This window comes from Engystomops pustulosus, chromosome 4 (genome assembly GCF_040894005.1).
Source record: "Engystomops pustulosus chromosome 4, aEngPut4.maternal, whole genome shotgun sequence".
Classification (NCBI taxonomy): domain Eukaryota; kingdom Metazoa; phylum Chordata; class Amphibia; order Anura; family Leptodactylidae; genus Engystomops; species Engystomops pustulosus.
The window spans coordinates 208,921,623-208,937,825 of NC_092414.1; the positions used below are offsets into that span (position 1 = coordinate 208,921,623).

Sequence of the window (16,203 nt, forward strand, 5' to 3'; positions counted from 1 at the left end):
ACCTTGAGGGCACGTCGTACAACAGTCGGTGAGTGGGCAGTTGGAGGTGGCGCTGCGCTGCCCTGAGAGTGGCAGCATCTCTGCTGGACTTTCTGAAATGCAGAGCCGCCACCAGGTTACGGCCGTTGTCACACACAACCATGCCTGGCTTCAGGTTCAGCGGTGCCAGCCACAGATCGGTCTGCACCGTGATGCCCTGTAATAGCTCTTGGGCGGTGTGCCTTTTATCGCCTAGGCTCAGCATTTTGAGCACCGCCTGCTGTCGCTTAGCGAAGGCACTGCTGCTGTGCCTAGAGCTACCGACTGATGGCGCCATGCCCACAGATGGCATTTCGGAGGAGGAGGTGGAGGAGGGGCGGGAGGAGGCATAGTAGGCCCGAGAGACCTTGACCGAGGTAGGCCCCGCAATCCTTGGCGTCGGCAGTATATGAGCGGCCCCAGGGTCAGACGCAGTCCCAGCCTCCACCATGTTCAACCAATGTGCCGTCAGTGATATATAGTGGCCCTGCCAGGCAGCACTCGTCCACATGTCCGTGGTTAGGTGGACCTTGTCAGAAATGGCGTTGGTCAGGGCACGGATGATGTTGTCTGACACATGCTGGTGCAGGGCTGGGACGGCACATCGGGAAAAGTAGTGGCGGCTGGGGACCGAATACCAAGGGGCGGCCGCTGCCATGAGGCTCCAAAAGGGCCTCAGTCTCTACCAGCCTATAGAGCAGTATCTCCAGGCTCAGTAATTTGGAGATATGGACGTGGAGGGCTTGGGTGTGTGGGTGGGTTCAACTGTATTTCCTCTTGCGCTCCAGCGTCTGGGGTATAGACAGCTGGATGCTGCGCATGGAGACATTGGTGGACGCTGTGGAGGATCGTGGAGGCGAAGGTGTGGTTTTCGCCTGGGAGGTGTTTGTGCCACAGTCCGTCGGTCATCCGGTGTTTGTTTAAAGAACCTCCAGACTTCAGGAAATCTAGCCCTCGACACGGGAGCTTCACTGCGTGAAACATTTGGCGCTGATGAACCAGCTCTGTCCCTGCCTCTCCGTCTGGCCCCACCACTGCCTCTTCCAACCTGTTCTCCACTGTTCACCACTGTCTGACAACCGTGTCTCCTCATCATCCGACACCTCTTTACACACTTCGTCCACTACGTCAAGAAGGTCATCATGACCCACAAAACCTGGGCATCGGGAAAGAGCTCAGCAGCAACCTGACAAGTGGTTTGTGACTCTGGGAAGGATCCTGAAAACAGTTCCTCAGAGTATGTCGGCTCAAATGCCAAATTTTCCTGTAAGTGGGCAGACTGGGGGGAGGAAGGTTGAGGAGCTGGAGGAGTGCTCACTTGGGTAACATTGGTGGACTGCGTGGAAGACTGACTGGTGGACAAATTTCTAGATGCATTGTCCGCAATCCACGACATCACCTGTTCGCACTGTTCTTGCCTCAGCAGTCCCAGTAACTTGAGACATGAAGTTAGGGAGTGTAGCTCTGCGGCGTTCCCCTGCTCCCTCATCAGCGTGTGGTGTCTCACCCCGCCCAGGACCACGGCCTCTGACCCCTGCAGTAATTGAACGCCCACACCCTCGTCCTCTAACCTTAACCCTAAGGTTCAACATTTTCAAAATTAAAGTCTATTATATAGACAAAACAGAAAAATAAACTGTAATTTTTTTTTGTGTTTTTTGTTTTATAGAACAAAATCTGCAGAAGAAATCACACAGCAACCACAGAAGATGATTGCTATGGCTAGTTTCTAACCTACACTGACAGCACACAAAAGGATTTTGTGCTGTGACTGTGTCTGTGACTGTGTCACTTTAACTTTTGAAAAACGCTAATGTAGCCCTAACAAGGGCTGTTGGGGTCTTGGAGAATCACTCCTGCCTAACATTTATCTACTAGCACCCTATCCCTGACCAGCAGCAGCTCTATCCCTAACGGCATCCAGACACAGAATCATCCTAGCAGCGCGGGCAGGGGCTAGTCTATTCCAGGGTCACCTGATCTGGCCAGCCAACCACTGCTATCGACGTGTAAGGGTACCACGTCATGCTGGGTGTAGTGCAGAGTCTCCTGGCTTGTGATTGGCTCTGTTTCTGGCCGCCAAAAATCTAGATGCCACGAGATGACATTTTCTCGATCGGGCGAAATACTCGCTCATCTCTAATAATCATTAAATTTGGTTTCTTTCTTTTTTTAAAAAAAGAGGCCATGGATAATATTTACAATCTAAATATTTAGCTTTTTTACTTCCTCAGAACTATACAATGACTTCTGATGCGGGAGCTGTGTATTTTGGAGTCAGATTTGATTTTGAAATAAATATCTGTGTCCCTGACCATCAGCCAATTGTTGCCAAACATCAGCCTCTAATTCTCTCCTGTTACTGATTAAAGAGGTAATATGTTCTAAATATGACCCAATAAATACCCCCCTCTGAGGTCTACAAGGCAGCACATCCTCCAGGCAGCATCATGAGTTTTGGAGCCTTGTGCCTTATTCTTCTATATGGACTCGTTGGATCCTCCTCAGATCAACCGTGAGTAAAGCCGGACTCTGTAATCAGTTACTACATATGAAGGATTTACAGAGCCACATACATAAAGTGATTGTTTATTGCTCTGTAAAGCCAAGTTACACCACAATCTTGCTGGGTATATTATTCCCATTACAATAATCCCAGGACATTACACTAAGATTGCATTTTGTAATGAATTGTGTTTCATGAGATGTGTGTAGCTGTTCATGTACGGTTTATCTGCTTGCATTTGCACTTTTATTTTCACATGACATATTCAAATCAAATGTTTTAAATGCGTTTTTTCACCAATTCCACTACATTTGGAATTATTTTCCCACTTCCCAATACATAGCATGGAATATTAAATACCAGCACTATGAAGTGCAAGTGTTACGCAGAAAACAAGCCGTCACAGAGCTCTTTATGTGGAAAAATAAAAAAAAAATTGAAGGTGGGGTGTGAAAAATTAAAATGTAAAAAAGGGCCTCAGCGTTAAGGGGTTAAACAAGATATGCCTCTGCATCAGTGTAGCTACAGCATTCTCAAGGTATGTTTGGTTCACAATGCATGAAATCAAATGGGTGGGTTTCTATAAAAAACGGATGTTCTTATGTTCAAAGGGATGTTTAGTATAAGAAGCAGATCTTTAATACCAGAGTTCTGCTATTTCTAGGATGAAATGTAAACTTCTTCTTTGAGGACCTATATTTCTTTCCCCAGATGCCTCCTGATAACACCCAATGTGCTGCGTGTGGACAGTGAAGAGACCATTATAGTAGATGGACAGGGAGCGGCGTTTGATGCGGACATCACAGTCCAGGACTTTCCCCGGAAGACTTACATTTTAGCTACCAGCAAAGTCTCTGTGAATCACAATAACAAGTTCTTCGGAAATGTTAAACTTACGGTAAGATCCCAGGGTCTTCAGTAAAATTATCATAATCATTGCACAATTATAACAACGTAGTTCCTTATGGTGGCCACCAGTCATGATTATCTCTACCATTAAGGGAAACATTTATTATTCTATGAGATGATCACTCTACAAGTGCTTCTACTTGTACAATGCAGTACCAAATCTAATTAATCTTCCATGACTGATACCCAGACCCAAACTTCTAATGTCTAATGTCTTTTGACCAGAATGACATCATAACAGGTCCTTTAGCTTCTTAACATTTACAAACTGTACCCTATGTAAATATCTGACCACATAAAAAATCCCAGCAGCCTGCATGGACTTCTACTCTTCTCCATGCCGGCTGCTGTGATTTCATGTGTTATGATATGCTGTGATTTCATGAGATATTTGCCTGGTGTACAGTTTTAGGAGGCTAAAGGACCTGCGAATGTGTCACCCTGGTCACAGAACATTACTGCTGCATGCAGAGAAAGCATGGGGAGGAGCTGCTGGATTCAGTTGAATATACGGAAATCTGAAAGGAAAAATTTTTAGGTAAAACTAAGATGTCTGTAGGTTATTATGGGGACCTGCCATTAGCTGTATTTGTGAAAAATATGGTGACAGGTTCCCTTTAGGAGTTTAGGAACAGACCAAATGCGTTCATGCTGATATGTCTTGGTTGTATATTTAGGTGTAGATAAGTGCATGGAACTGCATAAAGATATTAGGTCTAAATGGATGGGCAGGCCTTATAAGAGTCCTCAGACTTCACAAAAATAGCTCATAGCTGTCATAAGTCAGATGGATCCCATAAAAAAGGATTGTTCTGTTGCTTGTGGCTTTACCCATAAATATTTTGATACATACCTTATATATTAATATATATTGATAAAACAGGGTACCATGTCCTCCAGATATCTGATTCTCTCTGGGGCCCTGAAGAACAGGGAACTGAAGGAGTACGTCAGGGGGCTAGTGTAGCTAATCCGTCCTGCATGGAAAGGGCAGGGGACCTCTTCATTGAGCAGTCATCCAGTGCTCCTCACACACACGGCTGGTGATCGGCCAACACAGAAAATGTTCTCCTGTGTCAGACCCAAAGTGAAGATGCAGGAATCCATAGTGGAGATCCGGCTATCCAGTATGTTTCAGAGACACTTTGGAGGTTCTGCCTCCTTCTTTGGGCATTCTGTTACCTGCTATTACCTCGGGGAAGTAATGCTCGTGTCTGCATACGGTAGAGACTCCTGTTCCACCATTGAGGGAATGAGGGAGCTCATGGAGCATAGGAGTGAGGGTGCTCAGGGAGCATAGGAATGAGAAAGGTCAGGGAGAATAGGAATGAGGGAACTCAGGGAGCACAGGAATGATGGAGCTCAAGGTGCATAAGAATGAGGGAGCTCAGGAGTGAGGGAGCTCAGGGTGCATAAGAATAAGGGAGCTCAGGGCGCATAGGAATGAGGGAACTCAGGGAGCACAGGAATGAGGGAGCTCAGGGAGCACAGGAATGAGGGAGCTCAGGGAGCTTAGGAGTGAGGGTGCTCAAGGAGCATAGGAATGAGAAAAGTCAGGGAGAATAGGAATGAGGGAACTCAGGGAGCACAGGAATGAGGAAGCTCAGGGTGCAGAAGAATGAGGGAGCTCAGGGAGCATAGGAATTTGGGAGCTCAGGGTGCATAGGAATGAGGGAGCTCAGGGTGCATAGGAATGAGGGAACTCAGGGAGCACAGGAATGAGGGAGCTCAGGGAGCACAGGAGTGAGCCAGTTCAAGGTGCATAAGAATGAGGGAGCTAAGTGAGCATAAGAATGAGGGGCTCAGGAAGCACAGGAATGAGGGAGTTCAGGGAGCATAGGAATGAGGGAGCTCAGGGTGCATAAGAATGAAGGAGCTCAGGATTGAGGGAGCTCAGGGTGCATAGGAATGAGGGAGCTCAGGGAGCATAGGAATGAGGGAGCTCAGGAAGCACAGGAATGAGGGAACTCAGGGAGCACAGGAATGAGGGAGCACAGGAGTGAGGGAGCTCAGGGTGCATAAGAATGAGGGAGCTCAGGGAGCATAGAAGTCTGGGAACTTAGTGAGTATCGGTATGAAGGAGCTCAGGGAGCACAGGAATGAGGGAGCTCAGGGAGCACAGGAGAGAGGGAGCTCACTGAAAGACTTCCCTGTAATTTTCACCAGTAACAATATCGTCAACATAAAGTTTTTTGTTTTTTTCAGATTCCCTCTATGCATTTGGAAAAAGACCCAAATAAGAAGCAGTTTGTTTACGTCAAAATGACGTCTCCAGTTTGCTCCCTGGAGAAAGTTGTCCTGGTGTCTTATCAAAGTGGCTTCATCTTCATACAGACCGACAAACCCATCTACACCCCAGGATCTTTAGGTACAGAGAACTAACAAACATTGAGGTGGTCCATGAAATGAATGAAATATATTCCCCATGTGTAGTGGTGGTGGGGGGGGGGAAATATCCGAACAATGGGGCACACGGTGCCGCACAGCGCATTTTCATTCGGTTTTCCAACTATTTCCAATTTAAGTGGGGTTTTTGGCACACACAATCGGATTTTGGTGCAATTACGCCGACCTGCATGCGACACAAATCAGGGGTGTGGCCGACGGATAACCCAACTGATTCGGACTAAGTGCGGATTTACTATTCAAATTGTGTTGCAAGACAATGCTCTCACATGCACCGGGAAGAAGAAGGTGAACTCCGGCGGACCTCAGCGGGGAAGCAACACATGTCGGAAAATGGACGCACTATCTTGAAGAATCGCGCCAGACTTCATCCTCGTCAGAGAATGCACCTCGGGGATCGCGCCGGGACTGGGTAAGTAAATCTGCCCCAATGTAGGTGAGAGAATGTTTTTGGATTTTTATCAAGATATAAACAGTATTTTCAATTACAGACGGGAGAATCAGGATACAAAATGGTGATAATATATGAATAAATATATAAACATATTTTTGTATAATTATTTCTTCATTATTATTAAGTTTTATACAGGCTTTTTACCATGACCCCGAATCTTAGTCCAACAAGCAAATCAGTGACCATCGAGTTCTGGGTAAGATGGGATTTTTCTCCTCTATATGTCATATTATTAAGATGTACATGCTGTGTATTGTCATGAGGTTTTTACACCTCAAGTAAAGGAATAAAAATGGTGCTCACCCCCAATGATCAAAACATCACACAGCTACATCAATGCCAAAATACAAAAGGTTATAGGGTTAAAATATGACCCAAAAGCTATTTTTTCTAACAAGGTTTTTAAATACAACAAAACATATGTAAATTACAATTTCTGAAAATACTAAGAAGTTATTTACAAAGTTACAGTAAGTCATTTTTATGCCAAGTTAACAGCCATAAAAATAAAAACAAAAACTAATAACGGATAAATATGATGAAAATGATGAAAAATATGATTTAAAAAAATAGATGTAGTCACATACAGTATAGACATCAGAAGTCTATGCCATATTCGGCGAAATAACTTTCGGAGACATGCATTGACTGTGAAACCACTTCTCTATGGTCTAGGCAAGATTTCTCAGTTGTAAGGGTTGGCCACATTGAATTGCATAAAATTGAACATGGAAATTTACTCCACCATGAAGCTTTTAGGGCCACACTAATATAGTGCTCCTATATAGAGAATATTATTCTAAATATTCTGATACTAGAGATGGAAGAATGATGTGACGCTAGGGTGCACCTGCAATGGTGGCACAACCCACAACCAAGATGTGGGCAGCATCAGACGTGGTCAGTCATGACAAGGCAGGACCGGCCACCTAAACCTACCACGTACTGCACTGGGAGACATGGCTTATGCACTTTCACAGTTATTAGTTGCGTGACCACCTGACCATCACACCACCATATATACTGAAACTATATGATCAGGATATTCTCTTTTTGTCATAGACTCCAGAGAATGTATTGGTCAAAAAACATATCAAACAATCAACTGGAATTGTTTCCTTAACTTACCCACTGTCCGATGTTGTCAGGTGAGAGACAAACCATGGGCATCCCGGATCATATATGTTTCATGAAGACAATGATGATAATATTGATAATGATGGCAATGAATCATTTTGCCCTTTATTTTCCAGTTTGGGAATATGGACCATATCAGCGAAGTTTGATGACAGCGCAGTACAGAATTTTACGGCCCAATTCGAAGTAAAGGAATATGGTAAGAATGGGACTAACAATTGAAAAATCTAGATGCTCACTTCATCCTACTATCTGGGTCCATAAACCATGTAAATTATCTAGATGATCTATACTAGTGAGTGGAGAACAAGTCATGCAAGCGCATTGGTGATACATGTGCAGAAGGAGTCAGGAGAACTTCTTGCTCCACATTCTTATGGTGTCCATCCAAGTTCCATCAAGGAAGGGGAGAGATTGATGGAGGTAGGGATTTAGGGGAAACAATTCTATATAACATAACCATCAATGTTATTTAGATATAAAAAGGTATATAAACCCTTCTGGAAGCTCTCTGCTGTCCCTGCTGTGACCAGCGCCTGAGCTTAGCTATTCCACAGATTCTATTCTATTCTCAAAGTAAAAAAACCTTGTCTCCTCTGGTGGTTAGGCCTTGTTTTCTCCAGACGGAGACAGTGCCCCCAGTGATTTAACCTGGAACCTTCATATTTTTTGTATGGACCATTCATATATTTATATAAATTAATCATGTCCCCTCCTAGCCGTCTCTTTTACAGACAGAATAAATCTAGTTATTTTAATCTTTCCTCATAACTGAGAGCCCCCATACCGCTTATAATTTTTGTGGCTCTTCGTTGAACCCTCTCCAGATCCTGGGCATCCTTTTTATGGACCAGAGCCCAGAACTGGACGGCATATTCCAGATGAGGCCGAACCCCTGCGGTTTAATACTTTAGTAATTTTGTGGAAGTTTGTGGAATTTCCCCTTCCCAGAGATTTTGTTATTGATTTCCCATCCTTAATTGTGCCTACACCCTAAGAAAGCAGATGCTGATGATACCAGAAGAGAAAGGGGGTGCCCTTTTGTATTGCTTCTGGGAGCCAGCTGTTATTTCAAGAACTCGATCTAGAGAAATTGGAAGAATAGGGTAAATAAATCTAAATAAATGACTCCCATGATTAAATCGGAATTCTCTAAAATGTTATTGGATAATATTCTCTTCACTCACAACAATCAGAACAAGCAGTATAATACGGGGTGGACATCTTTAGTATCGAACTATAAAAATGAATCACCCTCTCCCGTGTAGTAGATGATCGTCCGGTGAGGGCGCCTTGTATAGTCCCCTGTTTATCCTCAAGGATTAGGCGTGGTATAATATATACTTCGTAATATTTCATGTATGCTTAAAATTACAAGTGAATCTGCTAATAAAATATATTAAAAAATATATAAAAAAATTCCAGAGGAATTCTGGCTGGGGATTACCGAACAGTATGACTGGAGGATTACCGAGCAATTAAAATGCCCGGTATTAACCATAAAAAAAGACATATTATAAATATAATTGTCACCCTAAAACCTTATATACATGTAAATAAATTAAGCTTTAATTTTACACTCTAATTTGAATAATAAATGTCCATATATTGTGACTATTATATCACGTCGGAGCAAGAACTACAAAAATGGCTCTGCCCTGTAGGATTATTCAATCTGTAGTTTCTGTGTCATCCTCTCTCCATATTTCTGAGGTCTGTATTCTGTTATCCTGACCTTCTTCCTAAATTCAGACTTTCCTTCTGCATTTGCGATTCTGTACTGTGTTTGCCTTTATTGTTGTGACCCGACTCTGGTGGCTATTCTTCTGTGTTTGTCATGTCTTCATTTACATGTTTTACACCTTGGTGCAGGATGGGAACATCTTCTAGTTGTCCCTTGTCTGCTAGTTTCAGTGAGGCAAGTAGGTAGGGGCAGCTAGGTAGGGAATTACCTATACATTACATTGGTAAATGTATTATATATACTGACAGAAAGACCTGCACATATGGGAGGGAGGAATAACAAGTCATTCCAAAGGGAAGAGTGGTGGCTGTTTTGCATTTCAATGCTCCTGCCTACTCAAGGAAACATTACCTTTGGTATGACTTGTTAGTCCTTCCTCCCACATGTGAATGTATTGTAGTGAGTATAAATAATAAAATATACCATGGATTTAAGTGCCCTACAGAGGATGTGTGCCATTCATTTCTACTTATTATTACCTTGGACGTGTGCATTCATTAATTAGAGCATGGTCCCTACTCCCTACTTCTATACCCTGTGCAGCAAACACCCCACCACTTCCAAGGCCACTCATCCTCTAGCAGTGTCTTTTCTATCTCTACATTGATATTCTTGTGATATGTCAGCTATAGTCTTCACACCCAGTGGTAACTTGTGGTACTGCAAACCATTACAAATCCTAATTTCATGCCATATTTTGCCATATTTCATGCCATATTTATTTCAGTTCTACCAAGTTTTGAAATAAAAATCACTACAAGGAAGAAATTCTTTTACATAAAAGATGAAGAGCTAAGGGTGGACATAGAGGCAAAGTAAGTGGAGGAATTGGGTTGGGTTGGGCTTACGAATAGATGCGTCTGGGAAGTTTCTGTGTGGAGCATCGGTGACATCTTTGGAGACATCACTAATGAGACTGGTGGTAAAACATTATTATATTTCTCTCTAGTTATCTCTATGGGAAACCTGTAAATGGCAAGGCCTTTGTTCTCTTTGGAATCAAGAGAGACAAGGAGAAGACCAGTCTAGCAGATACCTTAAGAAGAATAGAGGTAATGATATTGTATCTCTTTACCTATATGGTAACTATTTGTCCATGGTCAGCACATACAAGGCAGCTCCCCACATTAAGTAGGGCCACCCCTCAATAACATATAATAGTATGAGAGGCCATGTGACCAGATTGCCTTTAACGCCTTAAGGACCAAACTCATTTTCACCTTGAGGACCACGCCCAAATTTTTAAACCCACCATGTGTGGGTTTCTCGCTTTTCTCTGCACCTCACATGTGTATTGGTATATGTTAATACATATTTGACTTTTGAACCCCCCTACCTCACCACCCTGCCCTGTGAAACCTACTTGGCCTCATACCTTATCATCCCCCCCACTAAGCAGATTATCAGTAGCAGGGGCTCCATGTTGCACAACTGGATGTGAAGAATCAGAACCAGAACCTTACCACAAGTCAGGCGGAACGCTGCACTAGGGCTCCAGTGGCAGCCAGAACCAGGCAGCTTAAGCGCCGGTGCCTGGCAAAATTAGAGCTACGGGCAGTAACTCTTCTGCCAAACCAACAGCAGCAGTAGCACAACACTGTATGACCACAACACTGGCACAACGCCGCACCGGCACCCCTCGTGTAGTATCCCCCACACATGTCTGTCTAGTCTGTGTCTATGTGTTATTGGGACTGGTATATTTTTGCACCATAATTGGTTCCCCATATGTAATGAAATGTGTCTTGTTACCTGTATTGTGCTGTATCGCAATGTCCTGTAACTGTTTGAAAGTAAGGAACCTAGTAAAATGTAAGAGTGCGCCTCTCGCACTATTTAAGTATTTGTATAGTTAAACCTGTCTCTAAATACTGTATGTACTCGAGTATAAGTCAACCTGAGTGTAAGCCGAGGTACCTAATTTAACACAAAAGAAAAAATGGAAAAAACTATTGACTCAAGTATAAGCCTAGGGTGGGAAATGCATTGGTCACAGCTTGTCCGCACTATATAGCCTGGAGCCCCCGCAGGAGGTCAAATCCTTTGTCTTTTTTCCCATTTTAATTTTCTTTTATGGCTTGTTACAGATGAGGCAAAACCAAAAATGTGGGGTTTATTTGGTGTTTTCACTTTTATAGCTACATGAAATTTTTAAACGTATTCAGCCATTTAGGGGACTTTTGTTATATTTTAATATTTGTAAAAGAAATTCTTTCAAAAATAATAAAAGTCCCCTAAATTCCATTTAAAAATTCCATGTAACATAAAAAAGTGAGAACACCAAACAAACCCCACATATTTGGTATTACTGCATCTGTAACACCCTGTATAATAAGATAAAATCACTTATAACTTACTTACCCACACAGTGAACACCGTAAAAAACCCTATCTCACACGAAACAATAAAAAGTCACATTAAGCCAAAAATGATACCAATAAAAAAAACTTGTCCAACAAAAACTAAGCCCTTAAACAGCTACAGCTGTTCTGCCTCTTAGAAGATGGCAATGCAAAAGTGATTTGAGGTGAGGAAGCTCTGTAGAATTAAACATGCACCATGGAAATATCGCAATCTCGACTGTTAGTGCAGAGACCTGACTGTCACATACAACTGGCCTCCTGCACACATGTACATCGGGATGCAGCACCAGACCACATTTCCTGACGTAGGCCACATTCAGATGGCCATGTGCAACCCAGACCTGAACCCTGGCGTTGCACACAACTGGGAGGAGGAAGGGTGAGCTCTACTCACCCTTCTTTTCTGTAGAAAGACAAACAGCCTGACCCCATCGCGATACTTCGAGAAACCATGTGCTCACTACACCATGACCGGGTGCCATAGACCTCCATGTTTGAACACAAATTGAGCAGCCAGATCATGGCCCCCATTACGGTCACGTGAAGAGGTCTGTATAAGTACAGAGAAGTTCAAGGTTTACGGTAGGCCCCCATGTACACACTAGTTTGTGATTTCTTAGTTCAATTTTGATACAGATCACTAAGGGTGAAGGTTTTACTACATTGAGAAGACAAGAATTGGTGAAGTATTTTAAAGAAGAATTGGACATGTTACAATGGACCTTGTATGTGTCTGTCACCGTCATTACTGATACAGGTAGGTGATAGTAATACAGTATCTCCATAACCTTCCATTCATCCAGAATATATCTAATCCAACATCAGTGGGACTTTATATGAGCCAAATAATGAAAATACTTAGGAAAATTTAATGTGTTCACATTTCACTATATCCCGGCCATTTTTGTATAAAAGGAAGAAGATGGAATGTCATACTATTATTATACAACCTTAATTACAGGCCCATGCATAAATAATACCATCATATAGTGCCAAAAACTAAGCACTTACTTTAGAAAGGCAAGGGCCGGGGCATAAGGAAATCATAAGGGTGAGGGGGCTGTATCTAATGAATCCATAGGGGGCTGTATATAAAATAACCATGAGGGGACTGATTGGGATGATAAACTTGGGAATATTTTAGGGAACAGGGGAATGTTTCTGCAAAGGAGCCCGCTGAGGCTCTGTCGCCCAGGGGCCTACTGAAACCTGGAGCCGAAACTGCAAAACACCACACACACTGGCAGTTGGATCCCCTGTGATCAGACATTGATGCCTTATCCCGTGGATAAGAAATAATATTACTCTACAATTGTTTCTCTTCCAGGAAGCGACTTATTAGAATCTGAGCTGGAGAATATTTATATTGTGACGTCTCCATACAAAATCCTCTACACAAAAACCTCCAAGTTTTACAAGCCGGGCATGCCATTTGACCTTATGGTAAGTGTAAGGATTTTGGCTAAGATGAGTTTTATTACAATATTATATTGTGTTCTCAATCAAAATAACAGATTTTTCCATTTTTTCAATACATCGGCAAAGTTCTAATACATCTAAGGCCTCATGCACAGGACCCCATGAAAAAATGGTCTTGCACTATGGGTAGGAATGGGACCTTCTCTCTATTTTACATTGCGGCCAACTGGCTTGGTCACAAAGGGTTGGAAAAGAGTATGCTAAATGAACTGTGCACCGTAGACCTCTATGGGAGCTGTGAGATTGTGTGACTAGCTCATGGTCTTATTTATGGTCATGTGTATGAGGCTTAATACAGTATATTTTTTCTTTTTCAGAAAGTTTCTACATTGGAATGTTCTAGGTTTCATGAGGGTCCTTTTCCAACTGTCCTAAAACTCTTCTAGATATTAGCAAAATTAATAAACAAACTGTAATATCAGTCTATAACTGCTTATTCTAACACTACTATGCAAAATAGAATATAATGGATAAGATGGTTGGGGATATTATAGATCTGAAACAACCAAAAGCCTCTTGAGGAGCGCACTTCATCAATTTCCACTGAGTAGATGAAGCTTTGTGTAGGATGATCAATTGCAAAACTTAGACAATTTTTACTATTTTTACTATTTTGTTGTTTCATGTGGTCGGAGAGTAATGCAACAAATATTTTCATATCTACATTAATGGGAAAAAAAACACCTAAAAAACAAATAGAAATTCTCCTCTGCTCCTTTTCATCTTGATCCCGTCGCTAGTCCTGATATGCTGGGATCATCTAGAAAAGAAACTTATATTTAACAGCCCGGAGCGCAGAGACAAGGGGGCACATTTACTTACCCGGTCCATTCGCGTTCCAGTGGCGGCTTCTCCGACGAGTGTTCGGGTCTTCCGGCGATTCATGAAGGTCCTGCTGCGCCGAAGTCCGCCGAGGTGCCCCGGAGTTCATCGTCTTCATCGTGGTGCATGTGAGTATGGCCCGTGCGACCAATTTTTTTTTTTAAATGTGGCAGTTTTTCCGAATCCGTCGGGTTATCGCTCGGCCACGCTCCCCGATTTCCGTCACGTGCACGCTGGCGCCGATGCGCCACAAACCGATCGTGTGCGCCAATATCCCGGGGCAATTCAGGGAAAATCGGCACAAATCAGAAATATTCGGGTAACACGTCGGGAAAACGCGAATCGGCCCTTAGTAAATGACCCCCATGATGTCCAGTGCTCTGGGCTGCTAATTATGCACGTCTCCCACCTCCCTCTCTCACGCCTAACCAAGATATTGGATAATTAGAAAACAATTGTATTTGCTTTTGTAATTGGTCAATTAGTGAGGAGTAGTAAGTTGTTACTAGATTTACTCCTAGGTAAGGGAAATACCCTTAGAAGACAACGGTGCAAGAGGAAATACAAAGTCAAAGTCCAAAAGTACTTCCCAAAATCAAAAGAATATTAAGATCTTCCTCACGGCTAAATGAAAGTAGGTAAAAAACAGTACTTCAGAGTTTTAGTTCAGAACTTTGAAGTAGAAACAGTCTCCTTCTACACAATCATTCCCTCGAGGGGAGAAGACGCTAGATGATCGTGCTGGTCTGGCTCAGAGGGTAATCCCAGTCCTTGCAGCAAGGTCTTCGGAATTAGAAACCACATCACAGCTACCAGGGTTCCGGCTACACACCTGTCACTTCATTCCTTTGTAAAGGAAATAAGAGTACACGCGATCCCCTACTTAAGGACAACAGACTTACAGACGACCCCTATTTACAGACGGACCCCTCTGTCCCCTGTGACCTCTGGTGAAGCTCTCTGGATGTTACTTTTAGTCCCAGGATGCACTGAGCAGCTGTAAGGTGTCTTTAATGAAGCTTTATTGATAATCCTTGGTACCATTACAGCAAAATTTTTTAAACTCCAATTGTTACTTGACTTTAACTTATGAGCTAAAAAACAAAGGAATTTTGTGAAGTATGGTTCTTCAGGACCCTTGGGGCATTTTATCTAATTTTATTTCTGCTCTGTCAGGGAATTCTATGGAATATTTTTGGAATACCAATGATTTCATTTAATTTGATGACTTTTTTTTTTCAGCGTTGCTTGTTAAAAGTGTTGTCAATCTCACATAATAGGGTGACGGGCTTCAAGTCTAATTTCTGCCCTTACCCATCTTAGGTATATGTCACCAATCCTGATGGGACTCCAGCTCATCGTGTCCCTGTTGTAGCAGAACCAGGAAATGTAGAAGGACTAACTAAGGAAGATGGAACTGTTCGTCTGACCATAAATACTGCCTCAAACCTAAATCAGTTGGATATAAAGGTAATATTCCTGTGTCAGTAAGTCTCACCATTTAGAGTACAGTTTAGTAGAGAGAATGGACGCCATCATGGGTGTGTGGTATTGACTTACATACATTTAGGCTTTGATCACACTTATGTTGAGATTTTATTTTAAAGCTTTTGGTACTTTTGATTCTTAAAGAAGCATCAACAGGCACAAATATAAGAGAATGTGGCATCAGACATTGTTTGGGTACTACATATAGTTTGACTTGTTGTTCTATCTAGTCTAGACATGAGCAGAACTTCCCACAAATCAAATCTGTTTTTAGATTTTTTTTTTAGATTTAATTACTTAATAATTTTTACTTTACTCAATTGTAATGTGTAATTTCATCTCTTTGCTTCTAGGTGTCAACCACAGTGGACCAATTAACCGAGGACCAACAAGCTTCTGCCTCCATGGTGGCCTCTCCATACAAACCCACTGGTGGCAACTACCTTCATCTCAGTGTCACCGGAGGGGAATTTAAAATGGGTGAAAATACAGTTATCAACTTTAATATCAGGAACACTGCCCCCGAAGTCCAGTCTCTGATCACCCATTACAACTACGTGGTAAGTGATGTGTGTTTTTTTTGTTTTATCCAGTGTAAATCTAAATTGTGATATTAGTATCTAGAATAAAGATTTGTCTACTCCATGTAAAGTACATGTAGGAGACCAAATGTGATTATATCATTGGGCTTACATGTCAATGTAAGAATGTTATCGTTAAATATCACTAAATGGGTTCTTAGTTTTGTGAAGTATTTTTTGGTAGAAGGATTCCCCATAGATAAGACGATCATTGATACAATATAAATATCTCCACATCACTCATTACATTCAATGTGATGTCTACATAATGGATGGACATCAACTGGCCACCCTAC

At 42.4% G+C, this 16,203-nt stretch overlaps 1 protein-coding gene across 1 annotated transcript in view; it reads left to right on the forward strand.

Annotated features, from left to right (window-relative positions):
* Positions 1–746: 746 nt before the first annotated feature.
* The window catches only part of LOC140128563 (complement C3-like), a 63,792-nt gene continuing 48,335 nt past the window's right edge, over positions 747–16,203 (forward strand). Inside the window, exons 1-13 of the mRNA XM_072150261.1 lie at positions 747–773; positions 2,436–2,533; positions 3,236–3,422; positions 5,639–5,801; positions 6,419–6,489; positions 7,356–7,441; positions 7,547–7,629; positions 9,902–9,989; positions 10,124–10,226; positions 12,174–12,294; positions 12,865–12,980; positions 15,162–15,308; positions 15,680–15,886. Of these exons, the coding sequence (XP_072006362.1) occupies positions 747–773; positions 2,436–2,533; positions 3,236–3,422; positions 5,639–5,801; positions 6,419–6,489; positions 7,356–7,441; positions 7,547–7,629; positions 9,902–9,989; positions 10,124–10,226; positions 12,174–12,294; positions 12,865–12,980; positions 15,162–15,308; positions 15,680–15,886 (1,497 nt within the window). The remainder of the gene's footprint in view (positions 774–2,435; positions 2,534–3,235; positions 3,423–5,638; positions 5,802–6,418; positions 6,490–7,355; positions 7,442–7,546; positions 7,630–9,901; positions 9,990–10,123; positions 10,227–12,173; positions 12,295–12,864; positions 12,981–15,161; positions 15,309–15,679; positions 15,887–16,203) is intronic.